This window comes from Cervus elaphus, chromosome 27 (genome assembly GCF_910594005.1).
Source record: "Cervus elaphus chromosome 27, mCerEla1.1, whole genome shotgun sequence".
Lineage (NCBI taxonomy): Eukaryota > Metazoa > Chordata > Mammalia > Artiodactyla > Cervidae > Cervus > Cervus elaphus.
The window spans coordinates 26052507-26078195 of record NC_057841.1 but is presented as its reverse complement, the minus strand read 5'-3'; the positions used below and the strand labels follow the sequence as shown (position 1 = coordinate 26078195).

The 25689-nt window shown below is 39.2% G+C and overlaps 1 protein-coding gene across 28 annotated transcripts in view; it reads left to right on the top strand.

Annotated features, from left to right (window-relative positions):
• DTNA (dystrobrevin alpha) overlaps window positions 1-25689 on the top strand; it is a 415842-nt gene that overhangs the window by 345641 nt on the left and 44512 nt on the right. For 8 of the 28 annotated variants that reach the window (XM_043889354.1, XM_043889355.1, XM_043889357.1 and 5 more), the window contains 4 exons: window positions 541-624; window positions 2329-2418; window positions 10657-10734; window positions 11292-11384. In XM_043889354.1, the coding sequence (XP_043745289.1) occupies window positions 541-624; window positions 2329-2418; window positions 10657-10734; window positions 11292-11384 (345 nt within the window). Of the gene's footprint in view, window positions 1-540; window positions 625-1969; window positions 2254-2328; window positions 2419-10656; window positions 10735-11291; window positions 11385-16159; window positions 16383-25689 lie in introns of those variants that run through there. The other 20 variants (XM_043889371.1, XM_043889367.1, XM_043889375.1 and 17 more) reach the window with 7 other exon arrangements.

Sequence of the window (25689 nt, the reverse complement as noted above, 5' to 3'; positions counted from 1 at the left end):
GGCTGTCTCAAAATCCTCACTCTATGCAAGAATATGACTCTACACCAAGGCTCAAAGCTCATGAATAAACATTCCTGTGGCATCCACAGATCTTCCCCACTCAATGTTTAATAGATATTCTGTCTTCTCAAGGAAATTTAAGTTCCCAGCTCACTTCAAGAATTGAATTGGAAAATGTAAAATTTCATGTTGATCCTGGGTAAGGTAAGAACTGGGCTTCCCAGGTGGCTCAAGTAGTAAAGAACCTGCCTGCCAATCCAGGAGACATAAGAGACACAGGTTCAATCCCTGGATCAGGAAGATCCCCTGGAGGAGAACATGGCAACCCACTCCAGCATTCTTGCTGGAAAATCCTGTAGACAGAGCAGCCTGGCAGGCTACAGTCCATGCAGTCGCAAAGAGACGGACATTGCTGAAGCAACTTAGCATGCACACACACAAGAACTCTGATTTCCCAGCTTCTTTCCTTGAGGGATTGGATAGTTTTAACTTGTGACTTTTACTTGTTTTAACTTTTCATCCACATTGTGCTTTTTTTAGGCCACCCAGACCTGTAACCAGCATGAATGACACCCTGTTCTCCCACTCTGTCCCCTCCTCAGGAAGTCCTTTTATTACCAGGAGGTAAGTTCCAGTCCTGCTATAAAACAAACCCTCTCTTTGATCATGAGCCTTGATTCTGTGGCAAGAAAAATATTCTCATGTAAGCCAAGTGCAGAAGATTATTATTAAAAACTTGTTTGTAAATATCTGTCACAAGGCATCAATTTCATTCATCTGGATGCTTTTGGAGAGGGCAGGGATGGCTTTGGGGATGAAAGTCACTCCTGGAAACTTGCATTTACAATCCATCCATAGTAAGAATGCGCGGTATGTTTAAGTTTTACTTCTAACACACATGCATTCTATATCATTGAAAAAGTCACTTTTATAGCACCTGGAATGGCCCATTTAACCTGGGGAATTGGCATCTCTAGATGCAATAAGGAATTATGATGGACATTCTGAAGCATCTCATAACATAAAACTCCAGATATACAAGAATCTTCTTAGTAAATTCTAGAGTTCCTGAGGCTAGAGGCTCAAATCCAAATTTGGACATATAGTTTCTACATAAGTAACTCATGATAAGAACAAGAACTTTAACAAAAAGAGAGAGAGTGGATACAGATCTCATCTTTTAGCACAAAGGTCCACTGCCATGTAAGCAAACAGGTGAAGCAAATACTTCTTCCCAAACCAGCACAGTGAGTAGGCAGAGGTCAAGAGGTACTTCAAGTCATTTGATCAAATAGGACAAATAAAACACCAGAGAATTACTTTAGAAATAAAGGGAGAAGGCTCACAGGAAAACAGGAACAAAGGTGAGGAAAATTGGAGTGGGCAAATGAATGAAAGATTTAACATGCCTTTCAGTCAGAAAAAATAAATAGAACAGCCTCATGTGTTTCAAAAACAGTCATAATCAATCTTTTCCTCAAAGAGTTGCTAAGGCATCAATTTCCCTGTAATATCCTGGGATGTTCTAGTGAAGATGTACAGATAGTGAGATTTAGAACACTGCTAATTTTTCCCTCGAGTCCCTGCATTTGGAACCTGAGATGAAGACGTTCCCCATAATTATAATTAGTGGAATAAACAGAATATGGTCATTCATAGTGTTTCCTTCCTATAAATTCAGCAAGTCTGTAACAAATAGAAATGGGGAGGCAATTGAACGACAGAACATCCACAGTGAAATCCTATGGTTGAAGCCCTCAGTACGTCCCGTTAGCATTCCTTGTCAGAACCACCAGCAAATTCAACCATCTTTTCTAAAACAAAATTATGAACTGTAAAATCTATTAGAAACACGGGCCTGTGCCTCTATGTTAGGAAAGAGATTCTTGTATTAGGAAGCTCTGCATTCTGTGAATGTCCAGCAGAGATAGACCCCATCCTTACTGAAGGTCATTTTATATCATTTCAGCTCGGACGGTGCTTATGGTGGATACGTCTAGATGGATAACATGGCTTCTTCCACTCTAAACTATTCCTATAATACTTTGAGCTGTTCTGCTTCCTCCAGGGTGCATGGTATCCCTTAACCCAAAATAGGATCATTTCCCTTTTTTCCCATTTTCAGTCCTTCTAGAATGTTCCCTCTGAACCACAAGCACATTGTTTACAATTTGCACTTCTTGCTGTCCTCACCGAGGTTGGCCTCTGGTTTCTGTTTTAAGGGTGCTGTTCAATAAAGCTGTGTACACTGAACATCTTTCCTCTCTGAGTGGGCCTTGCTCTGTCCATGGGAGGTTTTAACAAGGTCTCGTTGTTTGCATCCCTCAGGTTACCTGAGGGGATAAGTGCATCCAGCCCTGTGGCTGAGGAGCATTCGCTCATAAAGCTGTATGTAAATCAGCTTGACCACGGCACACGGTCAGTATCCCAGCCCCGAATCACTAATCGTAGCAGTAGCTCCGTAGCTAGACTGCTGGTCCTACGTCATCACAAAACCCCCTTGTAGTTTGGGGATTTGATGGAGCAACAGGTCTTCTGGGGGTTCATGAGATTCCATTGAGAATTTCTAACTTGAGCTGCACTGCTCAGCTCTTTTCTCTCTTTTCCACTTCTCCACTTCTTTTACTGATTTTATGTCTTCATACCGGTATATATGAGATGTGTATGTGTGAAGAGTACCACACTGGATCTCCTTCTTTGGACGATTCTCTGCTTTGGTACAGTTTGTAAAACCCCAGGTGGCGATTCCTTAGACTCTTGTGTTAAAGAGCCTCTTGGAATGATTCCAGCCCTAACTGGATGAGACCAGGACAACATCACATGGCTAGACCATATTGTAGTAAAAGACTTCAGGATTTATATCCTTCTGTCCCACTAGGCTTGGACCAGTTTTCCCCCAGGTAAGCAATCTGATTCCTACTGAAGCAGCAATTTCAAAAAAAAAGAAAAAACAATTTCAGACTCTGAGTGCTTAACTTCTATTATTTGATAATGCTGGTGGGGATCCACTGTTTCTTTCTTAGCCGTGACCATACACTAAGGTTGATGGAAACCATCATGCCAACTGTGGACATCAGTTAAAGGCACTGATCTCCCAACAACTGGAACTGAACCAAAGAAATATGACCTAGAGCTCAGCCCTCACTCCTACCCCATTGTAACTGCCCATTTGAAAATCTGATTAAACCTAAACAAGCCAAGAGTGGTGCTGGTCAGTGTTAAGGCCACATTAAAAAAGTAAAGTTTGCCATGAGATATTTTATTTAGTCTGAGTTTTTGGTCTTTGGTATAATGACAGATCTTACAAAGATAAAGCAGAATGAGGATGAATTGAAATCACTACTCCAGAATCTTTGCCACAAACTCTTGGCATTCCTCACCTAGAGTCCTTTACAAGCGTACACTTTGATCTTCAAAAGGTGCGAGGGTCTATCTTTGAAGTCTTTTGACATCCTAGTAACCTAACTCACACATATTTATGAGGGTGTAACTCTGGCTACCACCACTATCTGCCCCATCCCCGCTTCTGATATCGATTTCTAGCTACATACTTGATTAACTTTTCCCTTAACGTAAAAGAAAAGAGGGAATTCTCAAAGATACTCTCCCTTAACCCTTTGAAGTCTGTGTGTGTGTGTAAGAACTCAGTGCTGTTTAGCTGTTAAATACAGTGTGGATCAAATAATGCAATTCATGAATTAATTCACTTCATTCATTTTCTTGGTCATAACTATATCCCTAAACCTAGATTATTTTCTTATAAATGCATGAATTTATAAGAAAGGGAAGCATATTACCACCACTAGGTAAAAAGCTCCAATATATGATGTATGATATATGATAGGGCAGCCACATTAAACTTATGAAAGATAGCTTGCCATTATGGCAAATATTATTGCAAGAGCTGACCACAAATTTGAGCCCAAAAGGCCCCTTTTTCCACCTCACTGCCCACAGCATTGTGCCTCTGAGTATCTGCTCTCTTTTGGCATCATGCCCCCTTTGTAAAATCTTAATTATCTGCCCAAATCCTTCCCTCATTTATGTGAGAGAGCTAACCAGTCTTTTCTTGTGTAAAATGTTTCACTAATTATGGCTATTATGGCCACTTCTTCATTAGCTACAATAAGGGCATTCTAAAAGTTTGAATAGTTAGATTCTTTTATCTTCAATTTTAGAAACATCTCTTAAATTTTTTTGCAAATACAGCCCCTAAACTCTTAACTGCTCACAAAAAGAATCACTTTGGCTATTATGTATACCATCTAGCCAGATCTGATCACTGTCCCAAATATTAGAGCCTGGCTTATGATTCACAGTGTTGAACACAATCTAACATACTGTTTTCTGGTTTATCACCATGTTATTTGGTTAATTACTGAAACTGTCTCAGGTCCAGGGGTCCATATGGGGAAGATATGCTGCCTACCCATGCATTTACCAAATCTTGATTCTTTGCAATGAAATAGCATTTGCAAGTTATTTTTGTTGGTTGACTGGTTGGTCAGTTGGTTGATTTGCTTGCGTTTTCCACCACAGAAAGGCTAATTCTCTGTGTCCTTTTTCATTTTTCCAAGTGAAACTTTGCCTTCCCAAAGAGTCTTTACCTAACAATCCAGATATTTAATCTAATGTATAATGTTCAAACTAAACTTGAAGCATTTGTGCTTTGGTAATCAAAAGTGAATAGAAACAAAACTGAGGTACTGAATTCAGCCTTTGCTTCTGAAAATCCGTTTTCTTCATAGTTAATATTTTCTAAGATTAAAGCCTTTTCCTTTTCAGTCAGGAAAGTAGATAAATTTATAAACCAGCATCATAAAAACAGATATACACTTATAAATCAACCACCTGAAGATTTCTTCTTTCTTTTTATACTTTAGGGTCATGTTGTATGAAATTTGAAGTAAACACTCTCTGCAAATATTTATCCCATGTAGCTTTCTTTATTCCCAGAGTTCCACTGAGATGCTAGATTTTTTTCAAACTTGAATTAAACTTGTCTTCGAACTCAACTCTGTTCCCTATACTAAAATGTTAGTGTATAATTAAATATGCAGTCACCTCTTCACTCTTTTACTAGAGTTGCTTAGTTGCTGTCTGTGTGTGCCCCATACCCAGCAAACTTTTTAGGCATCTCTTGGCAAAAATACAATTGATAACGGCTTAATACTATCTGGGGAACACAGTAAATGTAGTGAATCAAATATGACCTAGAATTCTTATTATTTCTTCCATGGTACCTGCTTAAAATGGTCTGACTTTCATGCCAGCCTGAATTGATGACAACTCATTTTCCCACTGAGACGCTGAACTATTTTTATGCATGTTTGCTGATTTGCATGTGGAAGATATTTCACATTTCACATCAAAGATATTGAAGGCTAGAAATAGAAAGGAAACAAGAGTTGTCAACAAATTATCTCTTGAAAAACCTGACTTGTGGACTCTTTTATTGTATTTAAATTAGTTTGATGACCTTGGCATAGTCTGTGGTAATTATAGTGATAAGCAAAATGTTATTCCCAACTGACAGATAAGGAGGGAGCCATGTTTACAAGTCATTCTTCATAACCCCAAACACCAAAAATTTTATCAATTATTTAAGAATCAATAAAAAAGGAAATATCTGTTCTTAATTTGCCATGATTCAAGTATCGTTTTCCATTTAACCATTGTAATGATTATTATACATAATTTGTTTACATTATATTATTGCTCTCTGCAAGACTTTTATTTAAATCTTGTTACTTTCATGTTAAATAAAAGAGAAATATTTGGCTAGAGCTAATGTAATAACACAGCATAAGCAAAAGTGGTTTTTAAGACTATATGGCAGGCCTAAGCAAAAACCCAAAGAGCATTTGTGTGTGGTTTTTGTCACCTAGCTTGTCTGCATGCTTGCTAAGTCACTTCAGTCATGTCCGACTCTATGCAACCCTATAGACTGTAGCCCCCCAGGCGTCTCTGTCCATGGGATTCTCCAGGCAAGAACACTAGAGTGGGTTGCCATGCTCTCCTCCAGGGGATCTTCCCAACCCAGGGAGCGAACCAAGGTCTCTTAAAACTCCTGCATTGACAGGCAAGTTCTTTACCACTAGTGCCACTAGAACACCCCAAAATGTTTGCAGTTAAGAAGAAATCCTGACATCAGTTGTCATCCTCTGAAACTAAAGGGTGAATTTAAATAAATAAATATGAAATATTTTGAAATCATTCTGTCCTTCTAGAACCCATTATGTCAGAGTGTATGTGTGTGTGTGTGAAAATTTTTGGAAGAAGACAATTTATCTTTTTATATGTTCTTTCCCTATACTCCTTATACAGAGTATAAAAAGGAATTGGTGAAAAAATAAGAGAATTTTTTAGAAAAGAATAATCTAAAGGATTATTTACAGCCTCTTTTCTTTCAGCAGAACACATGAAATTCAAATTTCACCTGGTCATACCTCCTGGGTATGATTGTCCCCACACCCAGTAGTGAAAATATGTGTGCAGAAGGAAGTCTTTATACAGTGACAGGACCTGATGAAAAGAAAATAAGGATAATAAGAAAAAGAGGCAGGTATACACATAATCTTAGGATAGCTTTGCTTCTCCTTGGGTTTCAGATTAGAAAAGATTTATCACCCACAGTCAAAAGGAGCCCCAGGTAGTTTCCAATTTCAGAGCTAAAAAAGGAGGAATGCATTTAAGTTTAAAGACGAGGCATGCAGAAGATGGAGAAGCTCCAAGAGTTAACAGTACAGAAGAGCCATTGGAACGTTTGCCATCCCAGAAGCAGTCACTTCTTTTTTGTAATTTTTTTTTAAATTGGAGGATAATTGCTTTACAATGTTACGTTGGTTTCTGCTGTATGGCAATGTGAAATCAGCTGTAGGTATACAGACAATAGCCAGAAAATGGAAGCAACCTAGATGTCCATCAGCAGATGAATGAATAAAGAAGTTGTGGTACATATATACAATGGAAGGCTCATTGGAAAAGACCCTGATGCTGGGAAAGATTGAGGGCAGGAGGAGAAGGGAGCAACAGAGGATGAGATGGTTGGATGGCATCATCAACTCAATGGACGTGAGTTTGAGCAAGCTCCAGGAGTTGGTGAGGGACAGGAAAGCCTGGCATGCTGCAGTCCATGGGGTCACAAAGAGTTGGACATGACTGAGAGACTGAACAACAAATATGCAATGGAATATTACTCAGCCATAAAAAGGAACAAATTGAGTCAGTCGAAATGAAGTGGATGAACCTAGAGCCTGTTATACAGAGTGAAGCAAGTCAGAAAGAGAAAAGCAAATATCATATATTAACACATATATATGGAATCACTTCTTGATAAGGCTCTAGGTTCCAGTTGTGCCAGATCCCAGAGACCACAGTGAATTAGAAGTATCACCAATCTTCTCCAAGCAAACTGCCAGAGCTACAAAATGAAAGTTTAAACATCAAAATTACTCTATGAAATATTGTGAGGGTACATTGCTTTAGAGAGATCATCAAAAACTACTTAATGTCACTACCTTGACAACAATTCAGGAGGAAATTTGTTCCACTTTGCTTCCTTTCTTCAAGCTCCTTGTGAGCTGCAGAAGCAATTCTGGTAAAGATACTTCACGTGAAAAGTCTTGATAGACCCAAGTTTTAAGTGCAACCTGCCTCTTTGCTTTCTCAGTTCTTGATCCATTTCATTTGAGTGCCTTTTTCCCTCTATTTTCATCATTCACTTGGCTTCCTCTATATTATTTTTTTAATTTATTTATTTAACTTTCTCTTTTGGCTATGCCACACGGCATCTGGGAATCCTAGTTCCCCGACCAGACATCAAACTCACACCCCTTGCACTAGCAGCAGAGTCTTAACCACTGGACCACCAGGGAAGTCCCTTGGCTTCCTCTATCCAGGGTCATAGTTTTGGCCTCCCAGTAATAAATGATGAAGAGAAGAATTCAAGGTACTAGGTAGTGTAGAAACCATGTGGACAGTGAGGACCAAAAGTCAGAAATGCTCTTGGCACTAGATGCTAAGAACTGTAGCAAAATAAGATAAATGGTTTATTTCCACAAACTCATAAATGTAGAGAATGTCATTCCTATATATACCAAGAACTACTTTCCCTAAGGATTCATGTGGGAAAGGAAAGGAACATGAAAGGAACATGAAATGATGCCTTTGAACCAGCACTGGCAAGGGCCAAGGCAAAGAAAATGGCAACAAAAAGACAAGAGATGTGTATGTACATCTGCTAATCCCTTTGAGGAAGGAAGGGACTGGGAAAGAGCAAGGGGGACAGGCAAGTGGAGGCGAGGAAGGAGAGAAGGGCCCAAAGAACTGGAGAGACAGACAGAATGAGCCACCAAAGGAGAATCTGGGCAACTGCTTGCTTTCTGCTGCCATCCCTGCACCATCGTGATGTCAGCAGGGCTCCTCCAGTGCCCGAGCTTGCCAGTGAGTAAGTGGTGGGACACACATGGCTTTGTTGACACATCTCCTTTCTCCCATAAGGCATCACCAGAGTAATTTGTAACAAACACATCCTCCTGGTTAATCCTCCCATGTTTTTCTTTCCTTCTTGCACACTCATCATCAGAGGTTGTGACTGTAATTATTACGCCTTTGACTTAAGGAAATAGCACAATTTCTGGGACTCAAGTTACGATGTAGCATATGTAACAAAGCAGAGAAATAGATTCAATTGGAGGGAAGAATTTTGACTATTTCACGCAGTGTTTTGAGTGGTTTTACAGGGATCTGAAATCAATTATATAATAGGTAGATCTATTTTGTGTTGTTAAAAAAAAAACGTTGGGGGAGGTGACTGGACAGTGGTAGGACTGTAGCTACTGGGTAATGAGCGTAGAGGGCTTTGCTGTCCTCGTGGGATGGTGGGAAGACAACTCCAATGGCTTAAAGTGGTTATTTGGCCCTGACAACATGTTTCATAGTCTTAGAAGTTCAAAATCAATATGCTGTTAAAAAAGCTTAGCTTCATCAGAAAATTAAATCTCCTAGAGTATTAACTTCATTTTTAAAGTCAGTTTTGTTTGTGTGCAGTTGTACTTTTTGAGTAATAGGTACAGTCCTGAAAAGCTGAATGAAGTCATATATTTAACAAACCCATGACTACCTACTCTGTAGTAGATATTTTTTATAGATAAAATTTATGTTTAAATTTACCATAAGCCTCACTACTTAAGGAATCTTTGTAGTACATATTATTGTAAACTACAAGAATTCCAGTTATAATATGCATAATTTTAATGTGTTATTCATTTATAAATTGCTATATTTTCTGCTCTGTAGTCTGAAAAAGTGGTACTTTGTAGTAAAACCTTAAAACTTTTAGTTGAAGTTTTTGAGATTTTTAGTTCCTTTATTTAGCCATTCTTACATTTATGGGCTTCCCTGGTGTCTCAGATGATAAAGAATCTACCTGCAATGCAGGAGATCAAACCTGGGTTTGATCCCTGGGTTGGGAAGTTCCCCTGGAGAGGGAATGGCTATCCACTCCAGTATTCTTGTCTGGAAAATTCCTTGGACAGAGGAGCCTGGTGGGCTACAGTCCATGGGATCACAAAGAGTCAAACACTATTGAGCAGCTAACACTTTCACTTTCAGTTTCACATTATATTAAGAAACTTTGGAAAAGTTGGGGAAGTTTGTGGTAAAAAATCCAATAGTTTTTCTATCCAAGTAATTTAAAACTTGGTATTCAAACAGTCACACAGTTAATTTTTTTATTCTCCATGAAGGGAGAAAGGGATAGTTTTAAGTATATCAGTGTTGCAGGGCAAATTCTTAGCCTACCAAATAACAAACTTTCTTTCAGCATATTACAAGCACAATTATAATACTAAGAATCAATATATTTCTCAATGAAGCATGCATATTCATTATAGTAAATCTTGGGTGACTTTGGCTTGGCCACACGTTATTAGTTATTATTTATATTTCTATTTATTCTTTAATAAAACTAAGTTGTCATAAAATTACCAATTAAAATGAATGTTCTTCCTAGTAAATATAAAATAATAAGAATATGCTCTATTGGTGGGCCTCTCTTCACCAGTTATAGACACAAGGGGTATGAATATATATATTTATAAGGCTCAAAGGTTTATTTCTCTGTTTCTCTGGAAGTTTTCTTTGCAGCTTCATAGCCAAGGTCAGGTGATTTGTGCCTGAAGTAGGAAAGCACTTTTAATATGACACCAGTCTCTAGGTAATTTTCAATTCTCTGTTCATTACAGAAAAGCAGAGACTAGAGAGCAGGCTGCAGAAGGAAGCTTCTTGTGTGGGGTCTGAAGGCTGGCAAGACTTAGTGAACTACAGCACAGCATACAAGAGAGTCTGGGGAGTGCTGAATGAATGAACTGTCATTGTGTCTAGGCATACGCGATCTATTTGTTAGGCGAATAGCAGAGGTCAAATCTGGGATCATAGTGGGGCTTGCGTAACTGTAATTACAGTTCTCAGGCCAGGTTGCTACTTCTAGCCCAACTCTGTGGACATCTAAAAACATCTTGAACATTTCAAAGTAATGAAAGAGCTGTCCAAATGGAGCTTGGATGTAGTCTTGGGAGTTTCTGTTGCCAGTTTCTATTCTCGAATGCATTGCCGTGTTTACGCTCTTCTTGGCTTTCCCATCTTATTAACCAGCTCTCCTCCCAAGGACAGTGAAGTCGAGCAGAGCAAACTGCTGGCTAGGGCTGCTCCTGCTTTGCTGAAGGGCAAAGGGTAAGTTAAAGCCAGAGTGTGCTGGAACCCTGAATTAACTGAACTAAAAATGCAGATTTCTTGTGTCAAAGATGCTTTGTGTTTGAAAGACCATCTTTGATTTAGTCAAAGCAGCTTCATCATAACCCCATTAACAGCACCAAGTAGTTATTTTGAGTAGACGCATCTGTGTTGTTACTTGCTTTCCCTGATTTCCTTGTTAAAAATGACTAAGCTTCAGATTTGATCTTCCAAAAGATAATCTTTGCTTACAACCTATTTCAGTGTATTTACTGTACAGATGAATTTCTTGGACTTTGTGGTTTGAAGAATGCAAATCTGCATTCTTAAAAGTTACTTGACCTAAGTGGAAATCTTTTTTTAAGTGAGTGAAATGACACTGTGAATTTCATTGCTTGGATTTTGCTTGTGTTTTTTCATAGAACATCGCTTAGTTTTCCTTTACCTGCTTGGTTTTCTAAATGCCCTTACTGCCACAAACTCACTCCTGCCTGCCCCACTTATTTCTGTCTACCTCTCCTAACAACATCCTTTCTTTCCTCCTGCCCCTGTTTCAGGATACAGTACAGCCTGAATGTGGCAGACAGGCTAGCTGATGAACATGTTCTCATCGGGTTGTATGTCAACATGCTCCGGAACAACCCACCATGGTTAGTGCAGGTTTGGCTGCTTGACTGTCCTGAGAGAGGGGAACAGTCTGATCTCTTGACAAGCAGTCTCAGCAAGGGCCAAAGTCACTGGATGGCAGAGGTGTCACTAAAGTACTTTTTTAATCAATTCAATTAAAATATCTTGTGATATTACTTTGGACACTGCCCATCAACGTACCACAGAATTCACATTTTTGCTAATATCTCAGCTAAAGGGCAAGTTGTGTAAATGAGTGCTGTGCTAAATATTAGCATCTAGGGAAATGCAGGACTCTGGGTCCCTCTGGTCAATTCTGTGTTATTTGTGCCATATCAAATTACTGCACGATGGTGATGCAAGAATTTGTCTTATTCCGAGGACTTGTGTGTTTCTGCCATTTTGGAGAACAATGCTCCATTCTCTTAAGATAGATGTGGAAAAGAAATAGGATGAGATCATACCATGGAAATCATTTCCTGAACAATGATAACAGTGGGAGAAATTGTCTTTCAACTCTTTCTTACAAATGTTTCAGGGTACTCATCTTGATAGATGCAAAGCTTACTTTCAAATGTGTTAAATGTGTGAATTCAGATAAAGTATTAGAATAACAGCATTTCTATAGTTTTCCCTTTCTATTTTAGTTGTGACATAGGAGATTCCTCCCATTGGTGCAAGTTAGTTAATAATAAATGTACATTTTCAATTTGAATGGAAATAAACAAACTGTATAATTATCCTATGTTTCATCCTAGTTTAGACAACTGTTTTACAAACATGTTTTCCAAACCAGTTCCTTAGAAATATTTTATTTTATTTAATAACCCTAATATAATTTCTCTGAACTAAGAGCCTGTGGATTTTTTTGCAGTCATAACTATTTAGGGGTTAAATTTCCTTTAAAATTGATTCCCTTTCTTCTGTGTCCCCTACTGTGTCACAGAAAGCATCCTTGAAACATTTGCCATCACTCTTACCGCGTGGTATTGTTAACCACTTGTTTCTAGAACTTTCCTCTCTTGACTGCTTCTGATGCCTTAGAAATATTTTTTGAAAGATTACCACATGAGTTTAAGTGATACATTGAATATTTATTTGTTTTAATAGTTATATATTTATCTTAATTTGTATTTAATATTCATATATATATATATATATTCAGCATATCGGTTTAATTTTTACTATAGCCTTCTGTTTTGGGAGATAAAGATGCGCTCTTCAGCTAAACCCATCTCTTTGTTCAAATTTTCCCAGTTTGTAGATCAAACAGTTACTTTCTTTTCTTACATCTCTACCTCCCAAAACTACAAGTGGAAAAAGTAATGGTTTTCATCTTACTCCCAATAAATTTGGACCACCCCCAGTGTTATATGGTAGCTGAAACAATAGAACTAAATGCTTAAATTACCTCCCCCCCAAAAATCTGTGTTGGGAACCTTCAAAGGAGGATATAGTAAAGATCCAGTCATGTCTGAAGGCAATGCCGAGATCTCGCGCCATGTCCTCCCCTGTAATTCTAAACACATTCCAATTATTTCTACAGTTCTTCTTTGACCTTTTCTTAATTAAAGTTGTAACAGAAATCTCCAAAGAGGAAAGCACAGAGTTTGACACTCCCAGCCCTTTTCCCTCCTCAAGTGGTTAATCATATTGACTTGATGGCCACTTAAGACCATAAAACTGTCTTAGCAGAGACACCTTACATCGACTTGATGAAAGCTAGATGTGATTTGTATTTTGAAAACAAAGCAGAATTTAAGGCTGATCAATGAAGCCGACTCCATTTTAATAGCTCCTGCTCTCCATAATTCTCACTGCTGTTTTCCATCCTTAAAAAATTCCAGCTTCTCTTTTCTCATTTCACCCCTCCCTTTCCTTTATTGTAATTAGTTGCTAATGATCCCCCACACCTGCCAGGATTCTGTAAGTGATGAAGTGATCTCTCCTCTCCTTTATTATCATCATAGCTATGATGCTTTAAAGTCATTCAACTATAGTGAGATCTAGAATGATGGTAACCACAAGAGCTACTTTTTTTTAAGTATATGAAGCATATGATTGTGTTTTTATTTTGTTTTTGTTTTTTATTATTTTTATTGGAGCATAATTGCTTTACAGTGTTGTCTTAATTTCTACTCTACAGCAAAGTGCATTAGCTATACACGCATCTCCTCTTTTTTGGATTTCCTTCCCATATAGGTCAGACAGCATTGAGTAGAATTCCCTGTGCTATATAGTAGGTTCTCATTAATTATCTATTTTATGAAATTGAAAGTGCTAGTTGCTCAGTCATATCTGACCCTTTGCAACCCCATGAACTATAGCCCACCAGGCTCCTCTGTCCATGGAATTCTCCAAGCAAGAATATTGGAGTGGGTTGCCATGCCCTTCTCCAAGGGATCTTCCCCACCCAAGGATCAAACCCAGGCCTCCCGCAGTACAGGCAGATTCTTTACCTTCTGAGCCCCCAGGGAAGTAGATGGTATCAGCAGTGTATATATGTCAAGCCCAAGAGCAATGGTTTTAAAGTATTTGCCTCACAATAAGCATTGTGTTTATAACTTTATTTACATAATTTCCCCTGGTCCTTAGATAAGCCTGTAGAGTAAATACTCTCATCCCCATTTTATCAATTGGTAAAAATACCAATTCGGAGAGTCTACATGATTCTCTCACAGACACGAACCCACTACATAGTGGGGCAAGGATTTCTACCTTCATCTACTTGATCCCAAGCTCATAACCACAATGCTACATTGCTTATTATAAAGCCTATATAAATGCATGCTCTCCAGAAAGCTCTTTTAGACACTCCACACTGTATCCACCACATCTCTATTTACTAAAATTGCATATCCTGCTATATTATTTTTATTTCATTTTAAGAGATATTTTGAGCACATACTAGTAAAAGGAATTGTTAATAAATTACCATTTATGTATTTAGTTCTGCACATTGTGATTTCTTATTTTAATTATAAGCTTCAAAAGGACAAAACTTTTCAGTCTCTTGGACCTCATGACAGCAGCCAGAATATTAATAATAAATTTTACATTTATGAAGTGCTTAAAAAATTACAAAGCCCTTTACCACATATTGTTTAATCTGCTTGTCAAAGCCCGTAAGTTTGGATATTATTATTTCCATCTCACTGATAAGCAAATGCCGGTTCCAAGACATTAAGTGACTTATCCAAGGTCACCTGCCAGCGAGGTCTTCTGATACTGAGTCCCATCTGTTTTCCACCTCATTTCTCAGTCTTCCTGTCTGTGCATCCTTCATGAGATGGTCTATAAACAGGAATCTAACAGTTGTTCTTGATTAAAAGGTACGTTTTTGTGATTATCCATATATGCTCCTAATTCACTCCGGGTGGGGGCGTTTTCCCCTATATCTATTCTCCCCTGTATCTACTTAACATAATGGGAAACTGACTCATTTGTAAACAGTCTGCTGCTAAATCCAAGATGTACTGTTGTGTCCTTGCTGGTTCTGATGTCAGATAAGCCAAACAAATAAACTGCAGCTCAAGGGAGAATTCCTAATTCCTAAGTGAAGTTTTAAAAGCCTTAGTGGTTTTCAAGCACCTTCTTCAGTGGTGGAGGAGGAGTCTGAGAATCACACAGTGAGGGCTTTTTCTGGCCTCCCCTAAAACTTCCCCTGGTGGTTTATAGGACAATGGTGGCAGGCACACCAAGGAATATCAGAAACCAGCCCACAACTTACAACTCTCACCATCATTATTAACCTTGATACTTACCAGTCAGATGTTTCTGGTTTGTTTCTTTCAACTCTGAAAAGACGGGCTTCCCCGGTGGCTCAGAGGTAGAGAATCCATCTGTAATGCAAGAGTCGCAGGAGACATGGGTTCAGTCCCTGGGCCAGGATGATTCCCTGGAGGAGGGCGCGGCAACCCACTGCAGTATTCTTGCCTGGAGAATCCCATGGACAGAGGAGCTGGTGGGCTACAGCCCATGGGGTCTCACAGAGTTGGACACGACGGAAGCGACTTAGCACGCACAGGAGGGAAGGAGGCAGCCCAGTGTAGGCCACCATCTAAGCTTTGATGTCATGGTCCATTGCTGTCACTTTGTCAGGCCCCTGACCTCATATAACTAAGTTAAAATTTGTCCTGCTTATTGTTTTTCTCAAGTATAAGAAATTGGACCTTTTGATGCCTATTTCCGGGTTTCACATATGAGGTCTAAGTAATCACTGGCTCACTTGCTTCCCTTTTTTTTTTTGGCAGCACCACACAGCTTGTGGGATTTAGTTCCCCAAGCAAGGATTGAACCCATGCTCCCTGCAGTGAAAATACACAGTCCTAACCACTGGGCCACCAGGAAATCCCCTTGCCTCCTTTAATAGATTCCTACGACACTTAAGTTCACAGCCCAGACCACTCCCCAGGGCTATAGGTTTGTGTGTGATCTGACCTGCGCCTACCCCTCTCCCAGCCTCAGCTCCCTCGGGGTTTTCCCGCTCAACCACAATACTTAGTCACATCAGTTTTGGATCATTTCCTTGAAAATACTCCTAAAACTGCCTCAATAACCATGATACTAGCTTTTCCCTATGCCTAGAACATTCTTCCCCATTTTCCTCCTTCCCTTTCCTTCCACACGCATGAACTTTCTCTTTCTCTGACTTCCAAATACTGATTAAAGGGACCTACCTCCTCAGGTAGGTGTCCCACACTAGTCTGATCATGGGACACTGTGTATTTCATTCCTGTCATAACTGTAATCATTCATTGCTTGGTTAGTTGGTTCACTACCTACCTTCCGCTTACAGGGCAGACCTTCTCAGACTCATTCACCACCATCTCTGTGGCATCAGCACAGTGCCTGGCATACAGCAGATGCCCAGTAAAGGCCCACTGAGGTTGGAGACTATTGATAGTACTATAGACACAAAATTCCCTCTCACTCTAAACAAAATTTGTGAAGAGTCCGCAGAAAAAAATTTTTACTATAAAAATACTTTCTGCTATTAAAAACAATCACCTATTATAAATTAGCCCTGAAATTAGTATAAGAGTATAAAGTAGGTTGTTGTGGATCACAGCAAACTGTGGAAAATTCTTAGAGAGATGGGAACACCCGACCACCTGACCTGCCTTCTGAGAAACTTGTATGCAGGTCAAGAAGCAACAGTTAGAAATGTGCATGGAACAGCAGACAGGTTCCAAATCGGGAAAGGAGTACATCAAGGCTGTATATTGTCACCCTGCTTATTTAACTTCTATGCAGAGTACATCATGAGAAACGCTGGGCTGGATGAAGCACAAGCTGGAATCAAGATTTCCGGGAAAAATATCAATAACCTCAGATATGCAGATGACACAACCCTTATGGCAGAAAGCAAAGAAGAACTAGAGAGCCTCTTGATAAAGTGAGAGGAGAGTGGAAAAGTTGGCTTAAAACTCAACATTTAGAAAACTAAGATCATGGCATCTGGTCCCATCACTTCATGGCAAATAGATGGGAAAACAATGGTAACAGTAAGAGACTTTATTTTGTTGAGCTCCAAAATCACTACAGATGGTGACTGCAGCCATGAAATTAAAAGACTCTTGCTCCTTGGAAGAAAAGCTATAACCAACCTAGACAGCATAGACGTTACTTTCTCGACAAAGGTCTGTCTAGTCAAAGCTATGATTTTTCCAGTAGTCATGTATGGATGTGAGAGTTGGACTATAAAGAAAGCTGAGCGCTGAAGAATTGATGCTTTTGAACTGTGGTATTGGAGAAGACTCTTGAAAGTCTCTTGGACTGCAAGGAGATCCAACCAGTCCATAAAGGAAATCAGTCCTGAACATTCATTGAAAGGACTGATGCTGAAGCTGAAACTCCAATACTTTGGCCACCTGATGTGAAAAACTGACTCCTTGGAAAAGACCCTGATGCTGGGAAAGGTTGAAGGCAGGAGGAGAAGGGGACGACAGAGGATGAGATGGCTGGATGGCATCACCGACTCGATGGACATGAGTTTGAGCAAGCTCCAGAAGTTGGTGATAGACTGGGAAGTCTGGCATGCTACAGTCCATGGTGTCCCAAAGAGTTGTACACGACTGAGCAACTGAACTGAACTGAACTGATAAACTAGGTGAAAAGTCAAGTATTAAACTTGACTTAGGTAGAGGTGATAAATGTGGATGAAGATCATCATTAGCAATTCACTGATGTGGCAAAAGCAACTAATAAGGATCAAAAAAAATAATTAAAGTGATATTGGGCAAAAATAAATTTTTAACATCCTCTGATCTTTTCGACTTTGTGCTAGTTCACTATGGCTACTATAACAAAATACCACAGACTGTGTGATTTGAACAACAGTTTATTTTCTTATGGTTCTGGAGGATGGAAGTCCAAGACGATGGAGCCAGCAATACTGTTTCTCCTGAGGCCTCTCTCCTTGGCTTGCAGATGGCTGTCATCTTTCCGTGTCCCCACAGAGCACGTTTTCTCTGAGCACATACACCCCTGGTATCTCTTCCTCTTCTCATAAGGACTCCAGTCATATTGGATTACAGTCCCACCCTTACGACCTCATTTAACCTTAATTCCCAAGTGGCGCTGGTGATAAAGAACCCACCTGCCAATGCAGGAGACATAAGAGACGTAGATTTGATCCCTGGGCCTGGGAGGATCCCCTGGAGGAGGGCATGGCAACCCACTCCAGTATCATTGCCTGGAGAATCCAGTGGACAGAGGAGCCTAGTGGACTTCAGTTCATGGGGTCACACGGACCTCATTTAATCTTAATTACCTCTGCAAAAGCCCCATCTCCAAATACAGTCACTGTGGATTACAGGCTTCCGAAGTAGCTCAGATGGTACCAAATCTCCCTGCAATGTGACAGACCCAGGTTCCATCCCTGGGTCAGGCAGATCCCCTGGAGAAGGGGGAATCCTGACTCCAATATTCTGTGGGTCAGGAAGATCCCCGGAGAAGGGGGGATACTGACTCCGATATTCTGTGGACTGGGGCTTCAACACTAATTTGAAGAGAGACAATTCAGCCTAAAACACGTCTACACTGAATCCACTGAACTGTATGCCTTTAATTTTTTTAATGTGTAGGCTAAGATTTGATTGATTTTTTTCCAGTAAATGTTGTGCTTTTGAAAAGGGTAAGTTTATTGCAACCTATTGAAGGAAAAAATTATTATCCACACATACTGGAAGTATCTCCTTTTGAGTTTTTATCTTCTTGTTAACACTACTCCTTTTCTTCTTTAAAATATTTTGGACCTTCAGTCATAGTACTAGACTTCTGAGAAAGATACTTCCTTAACATCCTAAAAATGTAGACCTGAAGAATGTCACACACACCAGTGCACGTATCTGCATGAACTGCATTGTACTCACAGGGGTTTTCCCAGCATAATCAATCAGATGATAAATTGATTTTTAAGATGAGTCCATTTCCCTGTTATAAATTCTAATATATTTTACATTTCCATGGAAAATGAGAGTGACACTTCCAATCTGAAGAGGTTATTGATGTAGATGAGCTAGTATGATACTGGTAACACAGGAATAAATTCAGTGTTAGTTACTCACTTAATTTTGAATAGAGTTGAAGGCACATAAGTTAGATTTTAAATCCCATTTTGTAAAACCAGTGCATTGTAATAGGATAAAAATAAGCACTGTTAGCTCATGGATCATCATCAATATTGTTGAGCTGATGAACTTTAGAGTGTGCTTTCTCCAAATGTGCTAAAATAAAGAATGCAGAATGGGACATGGTCACATATGTTGCTTGATAAGTTGTATAAATGGGACATTTTGATTAAAAATTCATGGCACTTTGCATTTTGCATACAGAAATAAGAGAAGACTGTCACTGTTAAGCTAATTCTTTCCTTTATTTAGGAAGTTAGAGATATAAAGACTACCTATTGCTTCTATAAAATCCTTCATTGTTTCAGCTAAACTGTTTTTCTTCTTTTTGATGTAACCTGAAATACTGACATGTAACCAATCACATTTTCTTGAGCAAAAACACCTGATTTATAGATAAGGACGTCATGGTGCAAAAAAAGGTATACCAAATAATATTACCTGTTATAGGTAAGAGTAAAAAAGGATACTTCAATCAGCCTTACCATGTACCCTGTCATGGCTATAAATGCTTTACATGGTCATCCTCCCAATAAGCCATGTAGTAAGTTACCACTGTATCCCTGTTTTATAGATGAGAAAATTGAGGCACAGAGAAGTTAAGTGATTTTTGCAGGGTCACACAGCTAGTAATTGAGAGGGCTAAGGTTTGCATCCAGAAATGACCCGGTCCCACCTCGTACCCACTCTTGTGTAACACTGCCTCCTGCTATTCACCCTTCTTTTCTTTTGAGTGGAAGTTTACCTCTTTGACACCGTCTGCAATCTAATCTTTAAAACAACAACAAAATGTGAGCCAAAAGAGAATTTGCCATTATTGAAGGAGTGAGATGGGAAAGATCTACTACTGTTGATAAATACGAATGAGTACAATGACATTTCCATGAACTTGAATACCTATACAAAGCAGATAAGGAATCTGTATGCAGCCATAAAATGTATCTTCATTTTTAACTCTGCCAAGCATAAATAATTAGTTGGATTTTAGATGGCATGGCTAGTGTTAAAACACAGTATTTCATCTGTATTCTTCTGATTCTCTCAAAATGTTGAGGATGTATACAGAGTCAAACAGGATTCAAAAGAGGCGGTCCAAAGACCATGACATTGCAAGCCTAAATGAGCTAACCTCTATTTGTTCTTTTGTCCAACTGGTTCTTGGGTAGTTCCTGTTTCAAGCACTGTGCTAAACACTCAAGTTCCAAGGGTGAAAAGATTGAACCATTCTGGTTTCAGAGAAGTTACAATTTAGTTAAGGATAAAGGCAAATGAAAAAGGCAATTATTATAAAATGCAAAGAGATAAGTTATAATAAGAGCAGTGCAGTGCAGAGTGCTGTGGAATATATAAGGAACAATGGATCTGAATTTGGAGGTTGGACAAGAGGGCAGGAAATGGCAGTTAAAGTCAATACCATAATGAAGAGAAATTAGCCAAGTGGAAGTGGGTGGGAGAGGCAGAGAGATTGTTTAGAGCACAGAGAATATGGTGCATTTGAGCTTAAGTGTGGTAAAGCCATGGGGGTGAAAGATGAAGCTGGACTATGCAGGACCTTAGAAGTCTTCTTTAGGAGTTTGAACAATGAGAACCTACTGAAGAATGTTCTGTATAGGAATGCTTCAACCAACCTCACTTTTGAAAGATGGATGACTCTAGGACAGAAAATGAATTGGAAGAAAGAATAACTCAAATCAGAGTAAATGTTGAGAGGACTTTACACTCATTCAGGATAAGATGACAGTGGCCTGGGCCACATCAGGGGCAGCTGGAATTGAAGGAAATGGAAGAATTTGAGATTGTGTAGAGGTAGAAGGTAAAGCCTTGGTGGACGATTATAACATAGTGGGTTATCAAAGTCAGGGTCTTGATAAAGGAGTTTGAAGGCACCCCTAAAGAGAAGGCTTTCTTTTTGTAAGTTACTATTATCATTATTATTATCATCCATGAAGATTCCTATGGCATTTTGCGCTCAACCAACTGTGAAAGATAAAGAAAAGTCATCCTCCCCTTGTGTGTGTGTGTGTGTGTGTGTGTGTGTGTGTGTGTGTGTGTGTGTTAGTCGCTCAGTCATGTCCAACTCTTTCCAACCCCATGGACTGTAGCCCACCAGGCTTCTCGGTCCATGGAACTCTCCAGGCAAGAATACTAAAGTGGGTAGGCATCCCCTTCTCCAGGGGATTTTCCTGACCCAGGGATCAAATCCAGGTCTCCTGCATTGCAGGCGGGTTCTTTACCACCTGAGCCACTAGGGAAGAAGACTCCTATGGCATTTTGCTCTTAACCAACTGTGAAAGATAAGGGAAAAGTCATCCTCCCCTTTAAGTAATAACTAGTAATGCCTTCTCAGGCAGTAATCTTCCTAATAGCTATTTGCATTTTAATAAAAGAGCAGTCACACTTAATGACCATAAAAAGTAATCTCTAGTGATAAAGTTTCTGTCACCATTCTGACAAATGGAAAAAATACTAAGGAAAAATGAAGAGGTATTTCTGGTGCCCTTTGGATCACCTTATTATTTGTTTTGTTTTTTTAACATAGGTGAATCTTTTCACGACCCAAGTGTAGACAAATACATTTTTTTACATTTATTCTGATTTTTTTTTTTTTTTTGCTGCATATCTTGTAGTATTTTAGATCCTCAACCAGGGATTGAATGACCCTGAGCCCTCAGCAGTGAGAGTGTGAAGTCCTAAACCCTGGGCCGCCAGGGAAACAGGCCTGTAGAGATACCAGAGAAATGTGAACAAATGTTGAGTTCCCAGAAATTGCTACTACATCATAATTTAGGAAGCCCTAGCTCTGCTGGGGCCACTCAAGTTTCCCAGATGCCATTTTGAAATCACAGCAACAGACGCTGGCCGTGTATTTAAGATAGAAAATGGAGAACTTGCAAAATAATAGATTTCCCCATTCTACACAGCGGCCTCTTTTTAATTCATCTTGGTCTTGTACCAAGATTGTAAAATCTGGAAATGAATAGGCAAGGATGGAGATGATGTTGGAATTGGTATTTCTTTAATGATTTAGGGATTATTGGTCATTTACTTTCGACTATTTGTAATTGAAGTCTTGAAATAATGGAATTTATTAGGGGACTGCTTCATTCACCCTTGTATAATGTGAACATACTGAAATTGCACATGTGGACTTATAAATTGTTTGTGTGCGCATAGGGGTGATCTATCATTTCACCCCCCATTCACTCGGTGCTGGGGAAGGAGGGGCAGGGAAGTATGAGTTATAGCTTACTAGACAAAATCCCATACCTTCATGTCTTACATTTCCAGGAGGCTCCTTTTATGTAACCTTCGTATTATTTATACCTTCTGGTCATTCATGATAAAAAGTACTTTTTTCATGAGTTTTTTTTCCCTTTATCAAGGTTTTTTTTATTATATATTTATCAAAACACTCACAAATGTTTCTGACAAAGTCACTCTCAGGCAGTCAAACAGATCGTTGTCCCAAGCTTAGAGCAGTGGGCCTTGTCTACATAAACTGTGTTGAATTAGACACATGGTCTCTAATATACCAACCAGAAAATGATAAATGTGTTAAAAATCAAATTAAATTGTTTCTTTGTGGGGCAGTTTTATTTTAAAGTAAGGACAGGATAACTTTCACTTTCTTATTAAAGCTGTAGCAAGAAATTCAGCTATTATTTTTAACCACTGCAAAGTGCAGACATGTATTATAAAACATCTGTTTTAAACATCCATTTTAAAACATCCATTGTCCAGAACTAATTCAGCCTTTGGCTAGTAAAATAGTTTCTTATTCCAAGTCTGAATTGGTATGCTGATTGAAACCTCAATCCACTGGGAACAGTACTACACATAGGTGAGCCCTGAATCTAAGAATATCTATCTTAAGGGAATATTTGTAAAATATCACAATGCTATATGGATACGAAAAATGATCTCTTTATACAGTTTACATTTAGGGTTCATTTCACATGTTTAACTTTTCCATTTTATTTTCAAGATCTTCTAGGTCCTTGCTACCAAAATGAAATATTAACATATTTTGAGAACTTGCTGGAAATACAGGTTCTGTGATCCCATCCTATCCCACCACCCCCACTCTAGAATCAGAGACTGAATTTTCACAAGATCCCTCCATGATATGTATACACACTATACATATGCTCTAGATAGTTGTTGGAATGGATGTGACATTTTGAAGGAGACAAGACTCATTAGTGAATCTGAACAGGTTACTTCAGAGGCAAAATAACAATAAAATTATATTAACTAATATTTTTGAGCATTTAATGTATTCTAGGCATCATATTTTGATCCCTGGGTCAGGAAGTTCCCCTGGAGAAGGGCACAGCAACCCACTTCAGTATTCTTGCCTGGAGAATCCCATGGACAAGGGAACCTGGCAGGTTACAGTCCATGGGGTCGCTAAGAGTTGGACATGACTGAAGCGATTTAGCACAACACAGGAATCATATTAGCTTGATGCTTTTTCCATGCATTATCTCATTTGGGCAGCAGGAAATAGAAGACTATTTCTCTGATGATGGAGAAATAATTGGGTAAATGGAGAAATTCAGGAATATCCTAAGTAGGAAATGGTAGCTTACAGAAAAGGGCATAGTCTAGTGGAAGCATTCAGAATAAGAATAGATATAGTTTACTTATGTGAGAAATGTAGACAAAGCAGAGATAGTGGAGACAGGAATATCTTCCAAATGACCAGAAAAAAAAAAGCTTACACTAATGTATTCTGCTGAGCCAAGAAGAGCTATTTTTGGAAGTGACATAGCTAATATGCTGAGTTTCACTCATCTTCTCACTTTAGAACAAAGGTTAAAAGACTCTGTTGCATGTTTACTGTGTATGTAAATGTACACATAAATAATATAAATGTGTGTTACTTTATGTGAATCCAAGTCTTTTTGGTGGGTAATTCTTATAACCTTAATGTTGGCAGAGAAGTGTGTCATTTTTAATGTATAATCATGAGGATTAATTTTTTTAAGGAACAAACTTAAATGTAAGAGCCAGTGGAGGACAATATAAGTATATTTGGGGGTTGAGAAGAAACTGGTTTCTAATCTTGTTCCTGACCTGATACTCACCATGATAACTGATAAACCAAACTAGTTGGCTAACTAGTCTACTAACAGGATTAGTGTTACTGGTATGTCTCACAAACAAACAAACAAAAATTTTATTAGCACCCAAAACTTAGTCTTAAGTGACGGGCTTTCTGAAATATCAGCTCTCTGGGAGAATTGATAATGCTTCTATTTGCATTAGTGTTTTTTTTTTTCTTTCTTTCCTTCTTTTTTTTGGGGGGGGCTGCACCCCATGAGGCATGGGAGATCTTAGTTCCCCAACCACAGATCTAACCTACACCCCTTGCCTTGGAAGCACAGAATCTTAAGTGCCAGGGAAGTCCTGCAGTTTTTAGGAGGTTTTTAAGGGGTCAGACTAATCTTATCCTAGTAGGAAGAATTTTCATAAATTTATAGGAGACACTAAATGATTCACACCATTAGATCCCATTACTATTAATATAATTCTACTTCTCTGGAAAGTGAAGTCGCTCAGTCGTGTCCGACTCTTTGCGACCCCATGGACTGTAGCCTACCAGGCTCCTCGGTCCATGGAATTTTCTAGGCAAGAGTACTGGAGTGGGTTGCCATTAAGTAAATATAAAGCAGCAAGTTACCTGGGTAGTAATATGGTAGATGAGAAATTATATTCATCGTGTACTGCTGTATAAGAAATTACCTCAAAGTTTAGCAGCTGGAAACAACAAAGACAGTGGGTCAGGAATCCACGTATGGCTTAGGTGTCTGTGGCTGGGGACCCGGGGTGCTGATCAAACTGTCCACTGGGCTGTGGTCTCATCTAAAGGCCCTACCAAAGGCAGTCCAGTTACATGGTTACTAGCCAACTTCAGTTCCTCCTCACCTAGGACTTGCCACAGAGCAGCCTATGACATGGCGTCCAGCTTCCCAAAGGGCAAGCAACCCAAAAGAGCTCAAGAGACCGGAAAATAAAAGCATGTCCAAGACGGAAGTCAGGGCCTTTTTATAACCTACTCTTAGAAGTTACCTTCCATCACTTCTGCCACGAGCCATTCACTAGAAGCAAGTCTGTAAGTCCTGTCCATTATAAAGGGAGAGGGTTACACACAGGAGTGTGAATATCAAGAGGTGGAGATCCCTGGGACCCGAACACAGTCCGTTTCTTCTTCCTTCTTGCTTTCTTATTGTCTAACACATCAGTTTCCCAAGGAGTACATGTTACTGGGGTAATAAAGAAATAAAATGGTTAAAGGCAATACAACTTAAAGTATTGATCAGAAATATAGATCAGAAAAGTCACTACTCCTGGGAGCTTTCTTAGTAAATCAAGATTTATTAATGACCTTCCTGGCCACATATTAGATCATGTCAGGGCTTCCCTGGTGGTTCAGATGGTAAAGAATTTGCCTGCAATGCAGCAGACATAAGAGACACGGGTTCAGTTCCTGGGTCAGAAAGATCCCCTGGAGCAGGACATGGCAACCCACTCCAGTATTCTTGCCTGGACAGTCTCATGGACAGAGGGGCCTGGTGAGCTACAGTCCATGGGGTTGCAAAGAGTCAGACATGACTAAGGGACTAACACTTTCACTTTTTCAGGAATCTGAGTCTGATGTTAATAATCTAACAGGACTTTGTTTTGGCTT